Source organism: Anguilla rostrata, chromosome 9 (assembly GCF_018555375.3).
Source record: "Anguilla rostrata isolate EN2019 chromosome 9, ASM1855537v3, whole genome shotgun sequence".
Lineage (NCBI taxonomy): Eukaryota > Metazoa > Chordata > Actinopteri > Anguilliformes > Anguillidae > Anguilla > Anguilla rostrata.
The window spans coordinates 19680650-19697599 of record NC_057941.1 but is presented as its reverse complement, the minus strand read 5'-3'; the positions used below and the strand labels follow the sequence as shown (position 1 = coordinate 19697599).

Below are 16950 nucleotides of genomic sequence, written 5' to 3'. Positions count from 1 at the left end.
TTTATTTATTTTTGTGAAATGTCAAGATACTGTTGTCATTATTTATTTGTTATAGCATAGTGCATTTAAGATATTTAGCTAGTTTCATTGGAAATTAAAACTGGCCTATAATACGTTTAGGTTTAGGCTTCATTTTAATTCTGACAGAAGAAAATTTTAACAAATTTCTCTTATTTTTGAATGACCGCTCAAAATCTTCTGCAAAAGAATGTCCTGAATGAATCCAGCTGCAACACACCCACCAGTGTCGCATGCTTTGAGCTGTGCATTCCTCGCCTCAGGTCACAAAAATACCAACATTCAATGGCCACGCCCAGTGCACCCATGTGCCACTGTGCCCATGCACCATGCCACATTAATTCTAGAAAATAGAGCCTGTTATTTGTAATGTGGCTGTTCAGCCACAGGCTAGTTTTCCTTGGTGGGTTCATTGCACAAGTATATGAAACCGTCAATGAAAAATGCAGCCGCAGTGTCTCATGCCCATTTGCTCAGTGCCTGTTCTCCCGTAACAGATTGGCCAGTGGCATTCCGAACATGGACTGTACATGGAGAAGAAGCTGCATTCTCTCAACGTGACGGACACTCTCTTCAATGCCACCCTCACCATCACCACCATCCTTGTGAGTACTTTCCTCTGAACCCTTGGGTATCCGCACACAGTCAAATACGCCTGCCAAGGTGACCAAGTCCAGAACAATCTTGTCTGTGCCAATGTTGTCCATATCCTTTACCCTATCCTTGGCACCAGCCTTAATTCCAACTTTAAACCTAACTGTAACCCAAAACACAAAGCAAAAATGAACTTTACTCTTGCTGCTAACACCACCTTTAATTCTAACTAGGGCGTTTAAGGTACAAGTGATGGGCCGAGTATCTTGAGTGCTGGTATAAGAAGCTTTCTGAATGTTTGATAGCTCTCCCAATGGTAAAAGCATAATGAGGCCAAGTTATAGAATTCTCTTCTGGCTCTTATGTTTCTCAGAAAATTGCCTAAATGTCCTGGAAAACATTTAGGGCCAGATTTACTAAAGAATCGCAGCACGAGAAATTCGCTATATTGTGGCTCCGTTGCGGTCGCAGATACCGACACATTAACAACCGATTTACCAAGACTGTTTCTATTTAAGCAATCAAATAAATTCAACACCCTCATTCGCAATTCTGCGGTAGCAGACGCCCATAAAAAGGGCCTGAAAGTATATCGGATGCTTACACATTCAGGTTACAAGGCGCTGAGAAATGGATCTGGAGCAACCAGTCACAAGTAGCGAGGGAAGCAAAATAAAAAGAAAACTTAAATTTACAGATCGGGAAATATAGGCAATGGTCAAGGAGAAACAGCGCCATAATGCCATATTATAGCATAGGAATTCAACACCAATGGTGAGAATATACATTTGAATTGACATTGCATACAACATTAATTCATTTGGTATAATAAAATGAACAATAGAAGATTAATGACATTTTTCTTGGGAGAGCATACGAAAAGAAAAACATTTTACGAGGGCAAAAGACACAGGTGGTGCTCCAACTGAGGAAAGAATATCAACACCGATAAAACAAATGGTGGAAAATCCTTGCAAATTGAGCAGTCGTGAGGGTGGAATGAATAGACATGGATGAACTTGTGAAATTGTTATCAGAACTGCATTTTTATAGTAACTGCTAGCTGATGACTTCAGCAGAAGTATTGCGTCTTTCCAATAAAACAAATATAATTTCATATTCTGAAAATAAATGAGAAGTGTTTAGTAGAAACATGTCAAACATATTTAAATCCCATCTCCTTTCCAGAATGTTAAGCATCAGAGGATGCCATTGTTCATCTCCACCCCATGCAGCCCACATGAGAAACCACTGTGGAGGACTTGCATAGCCTGACAAGCTTCTCTGGCATCCTGTGTGTGAGGTATAGGCTATACCACCTGCTTTCAGGAGTTCCAAAAATTCTCACACAAAGTGAGCGGTCACAATTAATGCAATTAATAATTAATTGTGGAGTACAGAGCCAAATAATTAAAAGAATATGTCTTTGTCCCAGGCATTATGGAGCTCACTCCATATACAATAAAAGTAGGTGTGAGATTATTTCTGAAATAAATGTAAAAACAGCCTGCTGAGGCATGAGTTGCTAGAATTGTATGATAATGGGCCAGTCAGAATTCACAGCAGTTCATTCGGCATGCTTGCTCTGATGTCTCAGCTGAAGGCATTCCAAAACTCTCCTAACTACGCTGACATCTACATGAAACACAGACTGAAGACAAATATATAGATTATTCAGAAGTGACACAGATGTTTTCCAAGCTGTAGGCTGTATTCTGCTGCAGTACTCCTAAGTATGAGCTTTCTAGCAGCAAGGTGCTTTGATGCTGGACCCACCCACAAAATTGGGTATCCAATGGGTAGGTAAAATGACCTTTTTTCCTGTTTACAGCAGCACAATTCAGTTTTTTCTTAACTGTAATGTGTTTGTTGGAGATTAGAAATCACAGAATTTCAAACTCTGTTGGCAGAACTTCCGGTCAGTTGTATTTTTAATGATTAAATGAACAAATGAATGAAGGGATGAGTGACATAAGTTTGTATAGTACTTCCATCTCTTTGAATGAGCTAACAGCTCTTTATATTGAATGGTGTGAGGGCAGGGGGAACTCACCTCAAACAATGGCTGTGTTTTAGCTCTTGGTTGGGAAAGGAGATAAGGAGGTCACGGAGGGGGCAGAAGGCACATTTGTTCCTGGGTACGATGTGGGAAATTACAGTCCTTCCAGTAGGCATATAATGGGCACTTCACACGTGTGCTTCTCCTGCCTTTATTTTGCTAGTCTTTGGGTAATGAGGTAATCTGTGCTCATCCACACTTTGAAGTATAGCTTCTAGCTATTTCCCTTACTCTCTCTCTCTGTCCTCACAGTCCTGCCAAATGCCTGTAATGTAATGGACGCATGCGCAGGTGGTGCTAACGCCTAACGTTACTTTAGCTAACCCTAACATGTTCGTGTTTCGCCTACTTTAGTTAACATAGCTAGCGCGTACCACCAATACAGATGTATGGACACACATAGGACAACAAATAATGTTACAGAGGTGAGGACATGCCATAGCTAGCTAGCTATATAGTTTTACTCATGACACTGTACAGGTGCACTATGGGTCTGGACCGTTTCATGCTTCTATCCTTTCCTTTCATGTAATTGTCAACTATCCCCTTAGCCCTCTAATCATCCCCATCTAAATGGAATAGTGGGAGTAGGTGATTCAGCCCATCTTGGCTTGGCATTTTCAATATGAAAAATATTTAAGATTTTGGTGACTGAGCTTGAAAGAAAACTTATTAAACCAGTTAAAATAACAACAAACAAAAGAATAAACATGGTAAACACTGTAAAGAGAGAAGGATTAGAAAATTACAGTAAATTTGTAATAATTTTTTAAGAAGCATTTTTTTGTTATAAATCTGTTAGACTCAAACAAATGCGTATATTGGTGAGCACACTCACAGTTTTTCTTCTAAGGTGTTAATTTTAGTGGTGTAGTTCAGCTTCTTCAGGCCAGTTTGCAGTTATAGTAGGTGATGTATGATTGGCCGACGGATATCGCTACATTGTCACCAACATTCTAATTGTTTGACTTTGATATTGAACTCTCTGGCTCATAAAATGTAGCCTACAAGCACGTAACCAATCAGAACACATCACCAATGTGGAGTCATTGATGGCATCTTTGTAGTCTGCCCGGTCGATAACATACAGGCACGGAAACATTGCAATTGTGTTTATCACACAAGTGTGTAGTCTTCCATTTTATGTATTTTAAGGTTAGGTTGGTTGATGATTTTACCCTTCGCTGAAGATAATTACAGGATACGAGAATGTTCTATAATAAAATATTATCATGACAACTGAGCCAGCAATGGGGTCAAAGTTCAATACAATTTTTGTCGCTAGCAGAAGTAGAACAAGCAATTGAGTATTGCTGTTGGACGCTACCCTCCAAATTTGGTATATTAGACAGGATCCAATGGCAGGTCATTCATTCACTGAACTGAAGGCTGCAGGGTTCACAGAAAAAACTAATAAACAAATCTTCTTGATACACTGAATAGCTTTGGGATGTCCAACATTGGACAGGGAGAGCAGGCTGCTTCGGTTAATTAGTCTCAGCAATGGGCACGACCACAAATTGTCTGTCGCTCAGTATAAACTAAAAGTCATCACAATCAACCATTAAAATGTGATAATCGCCAGTGGCAACGATCATACATTGGGTAACTGCAAACTGGCCTTTCTTGTTCTTCTGATGTTTACTGGTGGTTGGCAAACGGCATGTGAGAATTTGCAACCCACCCAAAACCCTGCCCAATGCACACCAGGCTAATCGTTGCAATAAGTGGCCATGGACTTTGAAATATCGATCACAAAGGAGCTTTCAGCATTTTGAACAGCAGTTCGTTTGAAGCATTTGGAATCCTTATTGCACACACATACTGTAAACACACACACATACGGGGATGTACACACGCACACACATACACATACATATCTATCTCTTTCTATGTTCTACTCCTAGAACTAAGGTGTTGGCAGACCCAACATGGCATTAAACTTTTATTAACATAATTTGATTGATAAATATAAACAAAGAGAATGCAAGAATAAATGAATGGATGAAGAAATAAACAAGGTGAGTTCTGTAGAGGAGTGCAGTGTGCAGGCAACAGTCACAACAAGCCCCCAAGTACCCACTACCCCCACCTCTCCCACTCCCACCCCTGTCCCATCACCGTAGGCCAGACTCACCAGCTGTCATCGAGGGCAGCCAAGTGGAGAGTCCTCCGCCCCCCCCCCCCACCCTCCCATGCTCATCCATGGCTGTCAGCGGCAGGAGCCCGGCTTGATCAAATTTCAAGGGAAAAGCCGTACAATCAGTCAGGGGCTTTGGCTCTGCTTGCTAACAGCTCAGCTAGCGGAGGCCTGAAGCCTGCCAGTCTTTTACAGCCCTAATTAAGGATTATGGTGAACCTATTAGCCCTCTCCAACTGTGGACACAGTGAACCAGAGGCTGATGCAGGTGGAGGGAGGGGGATAACTGTCCTCATTCAGCAGGCAGGCTTAGTAAGAACAGGTCTGTCCTTTCTGGGGAGATTAATCATGAAGTTGTGCTCTACAAAGAGGCAACTGTCGAGGTCCCTTCACACCACCCTGAAGTCTTCAAGTTTCCTGGGGTGTTTGCCAAGTGACAGGGTTTGCCGTAGAGGTCAGCGCCGGATGCCATGTTCCATCTTCCGGTCGCTTTGAGGCGATTACAAATTTGCTTCTTGTCAGAGGATGTGCGGCTTTACCCTAAGGCATGATAACCAGTCAGATTAAAGACCCGACATGTAACTTGTCCCCCATTTAAAAACTTTATTATGCCCGCAAGCGACCAGTTGTGAGCGGCGAGGGCGATGCCAGGCGATCTCGTCGGAGGATGTGTGGCTTCGCCTTTAATGTTGTGGCTGCGGGCGGCCGCGAGATTGAAAACCAGTCCAGAGCGAACTTCTGTTGTGACGCGTAGTCGTCTCCAAAATGGCACATCCAGCTGAAGCAGTCCATTAGCATGTCCGTTAGCAGTTTGGATTGCGTCCTGACCTTGCTGGTGCAGACACCTTTCACAGTAGGTGGGGAGCATTTCAGTCTGCAGGGCATCCTCTGCCTGACTGGGAAAGAGCAGGTCCTCTGGTGACCCAGTGGCAAGGGCCTGCTTGCGCCGGCTGCATCAGCTGCGCAGCCCGCCACCACGGCAGCGTGAAAGAGGAAAGAGGCGTGGCGGACTGCAGTGCGTTTCAGACGACACGCATGCTAATGCGTCCGCTGTTTAATTAATAAGGTGTTACAGCAATGGGACATGCTCACAAGTACATCTGGGTGCTCCAGATTGTGAGAGAATAAATTAGTGTCTGTAAATGGGTGGAAGAATATGTGCGAGGGGACGCGTAAGCAGGTACACTTAAGAATGGAAGAATGGCTGCGCTGAGCCGATACACGGGGAAATACGTATTTAAGCTGCCTGAAATCTCCTGTGCTGTAGACCCTTCTGCGCCTCAGTGGCTGTGTTTGGCACACAGGGAATTGAGCTCCACTGGTGCCTTCAGTACCCTGTCACCCACCGTAGCACCGACACCCTCCCGTTATCTCTTCTGGCACAGCATGTCCCTGGCTTTTGGGTGGGGGGGTGGGGGTGGGGGCAAGGACAGAAACAGAGAGAACGAGTGTGTGTGTGTGTGTGTGTGTGTGTGTGTGCATGTGTGTGAAGAACAGGAAGGTCAGTTGGAAGGGGTGGGGGGCACTGTCACCCCCCCCCCATCAGCTCTGGAACTTGCCTGATCCTCAGAAACTTGGACCAGCCAAGGGGCTGGCTCCCCATAATGATGCTGCCAATCAAAACTGAAGAGTGTCAAATTTGTGTGCAAGGGGGGATTTGCTCGAATTCAGCCAAATTGTTCCGCACTCAACAAAAGTCACCTTTATGTCTCCAGGTGGCTTTTATTATGCGCATTTGATACCATTTGATTCAAGATATGCACAGGGGATAAAATGCCAGGGACATGTCTTAATGCAGCCAGTCTAAATAATCAAGACAGGAAATTCAAATGAGCTTTCACCTAGGAAAGCCTCTAAATTCACTGTTAGCCTGAGGGATCACGTGCTAGGCTTTCAAAAGACTGTTTAGATGGATAACAGCACACAACTTGATTGATGGCTGGGTAACACTATTATGATTGGCAGGTCAGCGTGATGTCTTTTCTTATTTGTTTGTGATTAACTGTTTCTGCCTTATAGGAAATTGACTGATGTATGATGGACCTGCTAAATAATTTATTTATTTAAAAAATAAACAAGCAAATCTGCCTCTCTGTATACTCATCAATCCACTCTGAGGCTGGCCTATGGCCAGCATTTAATTAACCATAGCAGCCTACTCTCCCTGTCAAATGTTGGACAGCCCACACCTATTAAGTGTATCAAGAAGATTTATTTATTAGTTTTTTTCTGTGAACCCTGCAGCCTTCAGTTCAGTGAATGAATGACCTGCCATTGGATCCTATCTAATGTACCTAATTTGGAGGGTAGCGTCCACCAGCGATGCTCGATTGCTTGTTCTACTCCTGCTAGCAACCAAATTTGCATTTATATTATGCAGTGTAGCCATGGCTAAAGTATCCATTCAGGGCAGAGGGGTAACATGCGTGGATGATTTAATGAGTTAATGACGAATGGAACAGATTTGCATTTATAGAGTGTTGTACCAAGTCTTAAAGAGGCTTTTTTTAAAGTGGCATTTTGCATTTTCTGTGCACGGCCACTTTCTGCTGCCAAAATTAAGTGTCTCGCCTCTGTCTGGGACTTTCAGCATTTTTCTGCAGATGGACTCTCTCTATAGATCCAGCATCACAACTGGAGTCCAGTTGATTTTCCTCCTGAGAATCAGAGTGCAGCAGAATACATTTCCACAATGCTCATGAGTTTTGATCGAGTTCTGGCTGCTTCTCTGGTAAACTTTCCACACGGTAGAATAATACCAGCTCCCAGATAATCGTGGAAGTAGTTCTGAACGGCATGTTCTAACAGCAATGGGAGATTGTCACATCTCATTTTTTAATAGCCCCTGTAGGTTTCTGGGACCTTCAAGATAGTGATGGTTAAATATTCTACTGGGAGTGACAGCTCTTCACATAGCAGTGGCTCAAATTTGAATTGAAATTTGAAATTCTGATACTGTACCGTGGTTAGTGCAGACCAATATTTCGCAGAAAAGGAATGGAGTCGGAGTCAATGCTAAAAGCTTTTTACATTTATTTCAAGGTTGACTTCATGCAGTAAATTCTATTCATTTAAACGTTGAAGAAGTAGTGTGCATTTAAGGAAATGTCATGAATCCACTATCTCACACAAACTCAATCACAGACTATCGTTTTGTTGTAAAATAAAATGGGTCAAAATTTGGCTGGTGGTCTGGAAATGGGATTTCTTTATCAAGGGATTAGGTTACACAACAAAACTTCGATCAGCATGCTTCCTCTGCCCGAGACGATATTAAGCCCTGAACAAGAATCTTCATCCATGTGGATACAGGATGAGTAAATCTGTAACAATGTGGGTCCAAGGCCAGGACTCTCTCCAGCTGTGAGGATTACATCTCCAGTGATCCTCTGTGGAAACTACAAATGAACAGACACTCCCGAACAGCTCAGCTGGCAAAGGCTCTCCACTTCAACAAGAGCCCAGCACAGTATCCCTGAGTTCACTAGTTTGAGTCGAGAGGTACAGTGTGTTACTGCATTAGCCAGGGACAGTAACAGATTTTTTAGGACTGTGCCCATTCACGGCCACAAACTAATACAATTTCTGATGATTCGTGTGAAAGATATATTCAAATGTCTCAACTTCAGTTTTATACAGTACCTGTCAAAATGCAATAAATGTACTTATTTTCAATGGATTGGTGAAAGCAAACAGGAAAAGCATGTTTAAGGGTTCTGCCCAGGCACAGCAACGAATATACATTATGACAACGAGTGTGAAATATTTGAAGAAATGTCTGAACTTCAGGTTTTGTGCGTGTCAAAAAAGAAATGCATGCAATTACTGTCAATGGTGTAAACAAGCGGAGTGCCATGCATGGGAAGGCAAAGCACAAGATTAAATGCCTCTCCCTGGTTCGCAGTTTGCCCAATTCCCCCCGGAAACTGAAAGCGGGAGTGCAAGTGGGTGACATTAAAGCAGCAGAATGGAGGTTTTACCCCAGTGGCCGGCTCTCGCCTCCTCACCGATGTTTGTGCAAAGAAACAAATGTTGTTTGAATAGAGAAAACAAGTTTAACATGAACTAACCTAGAAGGGTTGGGGTGAGGCTCTTAGTGGCGCGTCTAGGCAAAGCACTGGTTGTTAGTGCAGTGTCATGCATTGAGGTCCGCGGCTCAATGTTGACCACGTCTGACCGCGTTTTGTTGCAGGAGAACCCTTACGTGATGCTGCGGTCGAACCACCAGGAGCTGGAGGGGAACGAGCGCTACGAGGGCTTCTGCGTGGACATGCTGCGAGAGCTGGCCGACATCCTCAAGTTCAACTACCACATCCAGCTGGTGGGCGACGGCCTGTACGGCGTGCCGGGGGCCAACGGCACATGGACCGGCATGGTGGGAGAGCTCATCTCCCGGGTGAGGCCCCCCCCCCGCGAGCCGCCAACCACATCCGTTAGCTGGCCAGACGGCTTTCACACAGAGTTAGCAAAAGTGCCAGTGGCCAAAAAAACAGTACTGTGCTGTCCCTCAGGGGGAGGGAGACAAGACTGAGTGCCCTTTATGTGCTTTATACTGTTGTGTGCAGCGGGCTTTGCGAGCTATGTTCACTGCTAACTTTCAAGTGAAGGGTTTTTTTTATGACTCTCATATGCTGTGAGCACGATTCAGCGAATTCAGCAGGGATTGAAGATGAAAACCACACACTGCAATACTCAGCTTAAGAGTTGGCATAACTGCGTGGATATTTATGTCTCTGCAACAGTTATCTATCTATCTATCTGTCTGTCTGTCTGAATTTTTTGTCCCAATTTTGAGTCCTCGTTTGTGCCAGTTAAGTTAATGCTATACTACCGTTACACCAGGAACACTGCAGCTGAAGTGCATGCACTCTACAGCCAATGCCCAATTTATAACCTACAATCCACACAGTAGTGCAGGAGACAGCTAGCGTCAGTCAGAGGTGAGTGTATCTCTCAACCAGTAGCCTGTGGGGACCTGCCATACTGTTCAGAAAGTATTGTCGTGGTAACCCATCGAACCCAGTCCTACTTAAATCCCCCTTCCCCTAATGAGTTGAGGGTAGTCGTGCGACTGTCCTGCTGCTGTAAGCCCTTGGTCGCTGTCATATTTGGTGACATAACTGAGACTAAGCCTGGCCAACAGTTTAAAACAAAAATATTTTTTCTTCACAAAACAGGGAAAAAAAGCTTGGTGAGTTCAACCGCCACTAAAACTAACTTGCCAATTTAATGTGTGTACAAAAGTGTAATGCTTAACACATATGTTAATTACAAATGCTGGTTGAATAGAGGCCCAAGTCACAAACCTGTAACTGCCAGGCCCAGTCTGTCCCTGTGATGACTACCATTAGCGACTGAGACGCTCGCAGAGCCTAACTGCACTCTTTTTTTTTTTTAAGTGATTCTTGTACAGCCAGCAGTGATTGGATGGAATGCATATGTCATCAGGCACAACAATGGATGTGCAAATGGCTCTGGGTCACTGCATGGCTGCAGACAATGCTCTTGAGATTCTGTGCTTTTTCCCCCCCTTGTTGAAGGTAATGATGTGCCTGGCCAGTTTGGGTGATGGCGCGTTCTTATGTGAAAGAGGCATTGTGCTGCAATCACGGCGGTGTCCCACCATGCATTGTGCCGGCCTGGAAAAAAGGCATCGATTTAAATGAGAAAAAATCACTGTCTGGAGGCCTATGCCTGCATACCACAAAAAAAACACAAATCCATTCTCCGTGCCGGACAGTGCTGCAGGGCATCAAGATGTGTGACCTATCAGGAAATGGGGGGAATGTATCATCTTGGCCCTAGAATGTACTCATTTTGGAAGCTGGAACCATTTTAGGATGTTAACTTTAGAGGTGGCGATATTAATTCTGTAATCTAAAGTAAAGATCACCTTTCCGTGCTTGACCTTGCATTCAGCAGAGTGCTGGCATACTGTAAATGTACGGCAAGACAGCACACATTTAAGAGTGGCCTTGCAGCACTGTATCTCATTATTGTCTCTGGAGAGCTGGGTGTAGTGAGGGACAGAGCCAAGGGGAAGGGCACATAGGTACAAAGTTGCAGTATTTCAACTTCCTAGCACCACTTATGCCAGTTGCTAGGGCCAGACAATCAGTTTAGAATGTGAAATAGCATACTTAAAAAGGCAGTCAACTGCCTACTGTACAAAAAAAGGCAAATTACTGTTTTAGAAAAATACCTCCTCTTGCTTGAGTACAGTATTCCCTCTTTTTTCCTCTGTCCTGTGTGCCCATAGTCTGGAATTGTAAAATAACCTTTCACTTGGAAGTGCACAATTGCTCTATCTTTCAAGTACTTTTCAAAGTTTTAGCACAACTCCTGTTGCTATCTGCATGGTTCTTTTCAGTTTTAAGCATGAGGATAAAAATCATGGAAGATCTTCTTGTGCAGAGTTAATCTCAAGGTTTCAAACCCTGAAAATAATTAGTTAAGCAGATTTGACAATAATGTGTGCTGACAGGGGTATAATAGAACACCTTTCCCCCCAAGTATTGGTATACAAAAAAGAATTTTGGAGTCATAATGCTAATGGATTAGTTGCCATGGTGACTAGAGGCTGCTGCAGGGGAACCAGTAGGTCTGTTATACTGACTCTACCAAGGTGGGGAATCTCCTAGTCTCCTTTGTGCACAGATTGCCATCTTATCAGTTCATCATGCAAAGTCATTTTTTGTAGTGACGTATATTCATAAACTCAGTGACTCAATGACCTCACAAGCTTCCTTGACAAATTTTCCCCTTTCTCTGAGCCACGCAATGCCATTATCAACCAATATCAATTATCCATTACATTACATTACATTTATTTGACAGACGCTTTTATCCAAAGTGACGTACAAAAAGTGCAGTTCATGGTCATATACAACTGCTAAACACAGGTTCAGTAAGATACAATACTTATTTTGTACAGCTATTTCTAGCCAAGAACACAGTTTAGTTCACACAGTAAACACTATTCAGACCTAACCTCTGCAGAGCCAACTAGGCAGAAGAATAAGCTACAGTATTAGGACAAATACAAATTACCAAAAAGTGCTGGGATGGGGCAACATGTAACAAGTGTCATGAAAAAGGGGGGGGGGGGGGATTTATATACAGCGTGGTGGTGGTTAGTCTAGGTATAGTCTGAAGAGATGAGTCTTCAGGCCACGGCGGAAGATGGGTAGTGAGGGAGAGGTTCGGAGAGGGACGGGGAGTTCGAACTGTTCCACCACTGGGGAGCTAGGGTGGAGAAGCTCTGTGATCCCTTTGGTCGGGTGGGAGGGGTTACAAGGCGCATCCCTTTCTAGTCAGCCATATTCTGAAGTTTTCAAGTCTTTTCTAGTCTGAAAACCTTCGTTTTTTGGATTTGATTAATCTAAGAGAGAGTTAGTACTGTACAAAGACTTGGCATAGGAAGAAGTGGTCTGAGCTCTATGACCCCCTCCCTCTCTAGATCCCCTGCCACCAAGACTGTGCTAACCAGATTATACAGTCCAGTGCCTGCACTCATCCACAGATCCCGCTGCTACCGAATTTCAGTCTGCTCTCCAAATTCTGAACTCACAGGTTCCGAGGGCTCAGCTAACTGGGAAGCATATCAATCCATATGACACCCACTAGTGTAATATGGGTGAAGAGAATTTTTGATATGCAGAAAATGTATGTCCTTGCTAAGCTTTTCCCATTTCAGTAAAAATATTATTTTTTTTAAAAAAACAGGACTTGTAGGTGATTTATTTCAGACATCTTTGGCAGTTCATTTTCTGTGGCATATTACACAAGGTCATTGGGAAAGTGTTCATAAATAAAAGGCTGATTTTGCCCAGTTTGAAAAAAAAGCCTTTCTTTCCTTAAATTTCTGCTAAGAAAGGATCTCAAATGGAGGGTATTGGAGTTCTTTATATCTGTCTTAATTTACATTACATTACATTACATTCATTTGGCAGACGCTTTTATCCAAAGCGACGTACAAAAAAAGTGCATTTTCATGATCGTAGACAACTGCTGAACACGGGTTCAGTAAGGTACAATTACTTATTTTGTACAGCTATTTCTAGCCGAGAACAATGAACACTATTCTGGTCTAACATCTGCAAAGCCAACTAGGCAGAAGAATAAGCTACAGTATTAGGACAAATACAAATTACCAAGAAGTGCAGGGATGGGGCAACATGTAACAAGTGACAGGAAAAAGGTTTTTTTTTTTTTTTATACAGCGTGGTGGTGGTTAGTCTAGGTATAGTCTGACGAGATAAGTCTTCAGGCCACGGCGGAAGATGGATAGTGAGGGGGAGGTTCGGAGAGGGACGGGGAGTTCGTTCCACCACTGGGGAGCTAGGGTGGAGAAGCTCTGTGATCCCTTTGGGCGGGTGGGAGGGGTTAATTTTTCAGGTTAATGGAGGTTAAAACCCTTAAGAAATGCAGAGGTTGCGCAGAGGCAACCCTTAAGAAACGCAGAGGCAAAAAAACAATATTCATTAGAGCACTTGGTTTCAGAATTTTTTAGGATTTAGTTAAAAAAGTTATAAGGTTCGTCTCTCTTAATTATTTTCCCTCATTTAGCATCCTCTGTTTCAGAGCTGATTAATATTGCGAAGATTAGACTCATTCACCAAATTTCTAATTGTTATAATTTATTCATTTAAGATGTTCTTTTTTTTTGCATTGACTTCTCCTGTTTAAACAGGTGACAATCCATTTCCCCGCACAAAGCTAATGAACAACCAAATTTATTTTTTTTTTTTTTTAGCTGCTCATTAAATGGACCATGATGCATTTTCTGGCAACCTCATACCAGTATGAAAGGATGTGTCACAATGAGATCACCAAATTCATCATTCGGCATAAGGAATGGTGTTTTTTTATTATCCATTTCCTTCTGTTTTGCTCCCCCCCCCCCCCCCCGACAAAATGGCTGTACAGTGGTATTTTAAACAATACAACAGTATTATGAAATATTACGGCATAGCTGGGCAAAATGGTGGCAGGCGATCAAAATGAACATACAATCATGAACAGCTGCATTTGGCAGTGAATGTTTTCAAAGATATTATGACACATTAATGAATGTCTGTGATTGCAGGAGGTGCTTTGCTGTATTGAGTTTGCTATTCCTTCAGCACCTCAGAGGGCTGCAGGAGCATGGAGAACATCCACCCTACTCACAGGCATAACTGCAGCTGCAGTTTGTTGCAAATCAGGCTGGTTTTGCATAATCAATAGATTTTTTTTTTATGAAGCCATGGGGAGTACATTTGTGAGGCTGGTTTTGGCAGGAAATTGGGTTAGCTGCTCTTCTGTGGTTTAATGCCTTGCTTTTTTTGGTCGTTTTCGGTTGCTTAAATGTTTGAGTTTCAGTTGTGAGTGTATTTCCTATGGAATCCAGAAGCAGGGCAGGTGCTGGTCTTTTCGTGGCTCTGTTGCGATCTTGCCTTTGTCTTTGGAGCTCACTCCCAAAACCGTGCCGCAAGATGTCATATGGGCTGAAAACAATGGCTAATCAATGAAAATGTTGCTAGATTTTGGGTCTGCACCCAGCACATTGGATTTGAATGAATATGAGGATAGGTGCCAACTGTCAGCTTTAACTGAAGAGAATTTGCATCCATATTGGGTGATCCATGTAGGTATAACAGCTCGTTTTATGCACAGTCTCCCATTTTAGAGGGAGCAAAAATAATTGGACAAATGTAATCTCAAATAAAGTTGTCTTATTTTGTACTTGGTCACAAATCCTTTTGCATTCAATGACTGACTAATGTCTGTAACCCATAGACATCACTAGACGCTGGGTATCTTCCCTGGTGATACTCTGCCAGGCCTGTATTGCAGCCATCTTCTGTTCCTGTTTGTTTCTGGGGCATTTTGCCTTCGGCCTCAATTGGAGGATGGGTGATTGATTTAGCGAGTCAAGAACATTCCACTCTTTGGCCCTGGAAAAACTCCTTGGTTGCTTCGGTGTAGTCTATATTTCATTTTAAGTAATCATTGTGTTTTTATGTTTTTAACTGCAATTTTATTGTCTTTTATGTCTGTGTAAATCACTGTGAATTGCCACTGTGTTTGAAAGGTGCTGTATAAATAAACTTGCCTTGCCTAGCAGTATGTTTGGGGCCAATTTTCTGCTGCAAGTGCACCAACCAGTGAGTTTTGAGACATGTGGTTGGATCTGAGCAGATAAGATGTTTCTGTACAATTCAGAATTCATCCTGCAGCTGCAGTTATTAGTGACATCATCAATGAAGACAAGTGAGCCGGTTACAGTGGTAGCCATATAAAATCACGAGTAGTTCCTTTCTTTCACCACACCTTTCTCTTTATATCTCTTTGGTACATGTGCATACTCATCTAATCTGCCCATGAGCCTGTTCCTAACTCGTACCAGTTGTTGGCATCTTGAAGTGAACCTTCTGAGGTTATGTTGGTGTAGTCTGCTCTTTATTTTAGTCCTTGACACCTCTATGTCTACATTCTGGAGAGTGTTCGTAAGCAGTTCAATAGTTGAATAGGGGTTTTTCTTTACAATTGAAAATATTCTTTGGTGATCTACTACAGGGGTCTTCCGAGGTCAATTAGGTCATTTGCTATTCCTGAGCTCACCAGTGCGCTCTTGCTTCCTATCAATGAATGAAGCAGTTGATTTTAACACACGCAATGTCTCTGACCGATTAATTCTTATTTTTAAATTTAATGATGGCATGCTTTTCTGTAATTGACACTTAATGGTCCTCCAGCTGAGAGACAACAATAACAGACTTAAAATGCAAATGCTGCACCTAGACTCAACTGTTGACATTTTGCTAGCCAATTGTCCAATTATATATATACATATACATTCACTGGTCACTTTATTAGGTACACCTTGCTAGTACCGGGTTGGACCCCCTTTTTCCTTCAGAACTGCTTCAAGGTTTGACGTGTTGTGCATTCAGAGATGCTCTTCTGCACACCTGGGTTGTAACAAGTGGTTGTTTGAGTTACTGTTGCCTTTCTCTCAGCTCGAACCAGTCTGGCCATTCTCCTCTCACCTCTGCCAGCAACAAGGCATTTTCGCCCAGAGAACTGCCTCTCACTGGATATTTTCTCTTTTTCGGACCATTCTCTGTAAACCCTAGAGATGGTTGTGCGTGAAAATCGCAGTAGATCATAAGTTTCTGAAATACTCAAACCAGCCCGTCTGGCACCAACAATCATGCCATGTTCAAAGTCACTTAAATCACCTTTCTTCCCGATTCTGATGCTTGGTTTGACAAACAGCAGATCGTCTTGACCATGTCCACATGCCTAAATGCATTGAGTTGCTGCCATGTGACTGGCTGATTAGATATTTGCGTTAACGAGCAGTTAAACAGGTGTACCTAATAAAGTGACCGGTGAGTGTATATATACATATATATATATATATATATATATATATATATATATAGATAGATAGATGGATATGTTGGGAGCCTTACCAACTGGGATTAGGGCGGCGTCATTTCAGGTAGGCAAACAAAAAAATTCTGACAAAGGAGAAGGAAAGGTGTGAATTAAGAAAGGAGGTGAAAATGAAGTGTTAAAATGCTCCTAAGAAGGTCTGAGAGCCTGCTGCTAATAACAGAGCTGCACAGCGCAACACATATCCCTGATTGTTTTTCACCATGCAGCAGCTGTTGACATTTGGTAATATTATTATTATTAATTTGCTTGGCAGGAGCTCTTTTTTTCAGGTTGTCTTGGATCGCCTATATTCCGGTATTACAGTATGTGTTTACAGTTATCCGCCCAGCCACACCGCTGCTTTGGGAAAGAGGGGAACATACTGCCTGGAAAAGGCGTTGGTTGTCAGTGAAAAACAATACGGATGAAGGTTCTATGACCTTTTTTTTCCTATTCGCAGCGGAAAGTACACCTGGGGCGGTACGTTTCTCTGGCAAAGTACGTCTTAGCTGTACTCCTCCGGGAGTTCTCCTCAGACAACAGAAATGTCCGTGAAAGAAAAAAAAAAGAAAAGGACCTGTACAACTTCAGCTTGTTTACCTCGTTGCCCTTGGATCTTGACAGAGGCACACGATAAACCCTCGCATTCACGAAGGCCCTGTCACCACGGGGAGAAAGCGCAAAGTGTAAAATACCGCCGGCGGAGCTTGAG

At 42.9% G+C, this 16950-nt stretch overlaps 1 protein-coding gene across 2 annotated transcripts in view; it reads left to right on the top strand.

Annotated features, from left to right (window-relative positions):
* The window catches only part of LOC135263214 (glutamate receptor ionotropic, kainate 4-like), a 308654-nt gene that overhangs the window by 268352 nt on the left and 23352 nt on the right, over nt 1–16950 (top strand). For both annotated transcript variants that reach the window (XM_064350945.1, XM_064350944.1), the window contains exons 12-13: nt 516–623; nt 9004–9207. In XM_064350945.1, coding sequence (XP_064207015.1) covers nt 516–623; nt 9004–9207 — 312 coding nt within the window. The remainder of the gene's footprint in view (nt 1–515; nt 624–9003; nt 9208–16950) is intronic.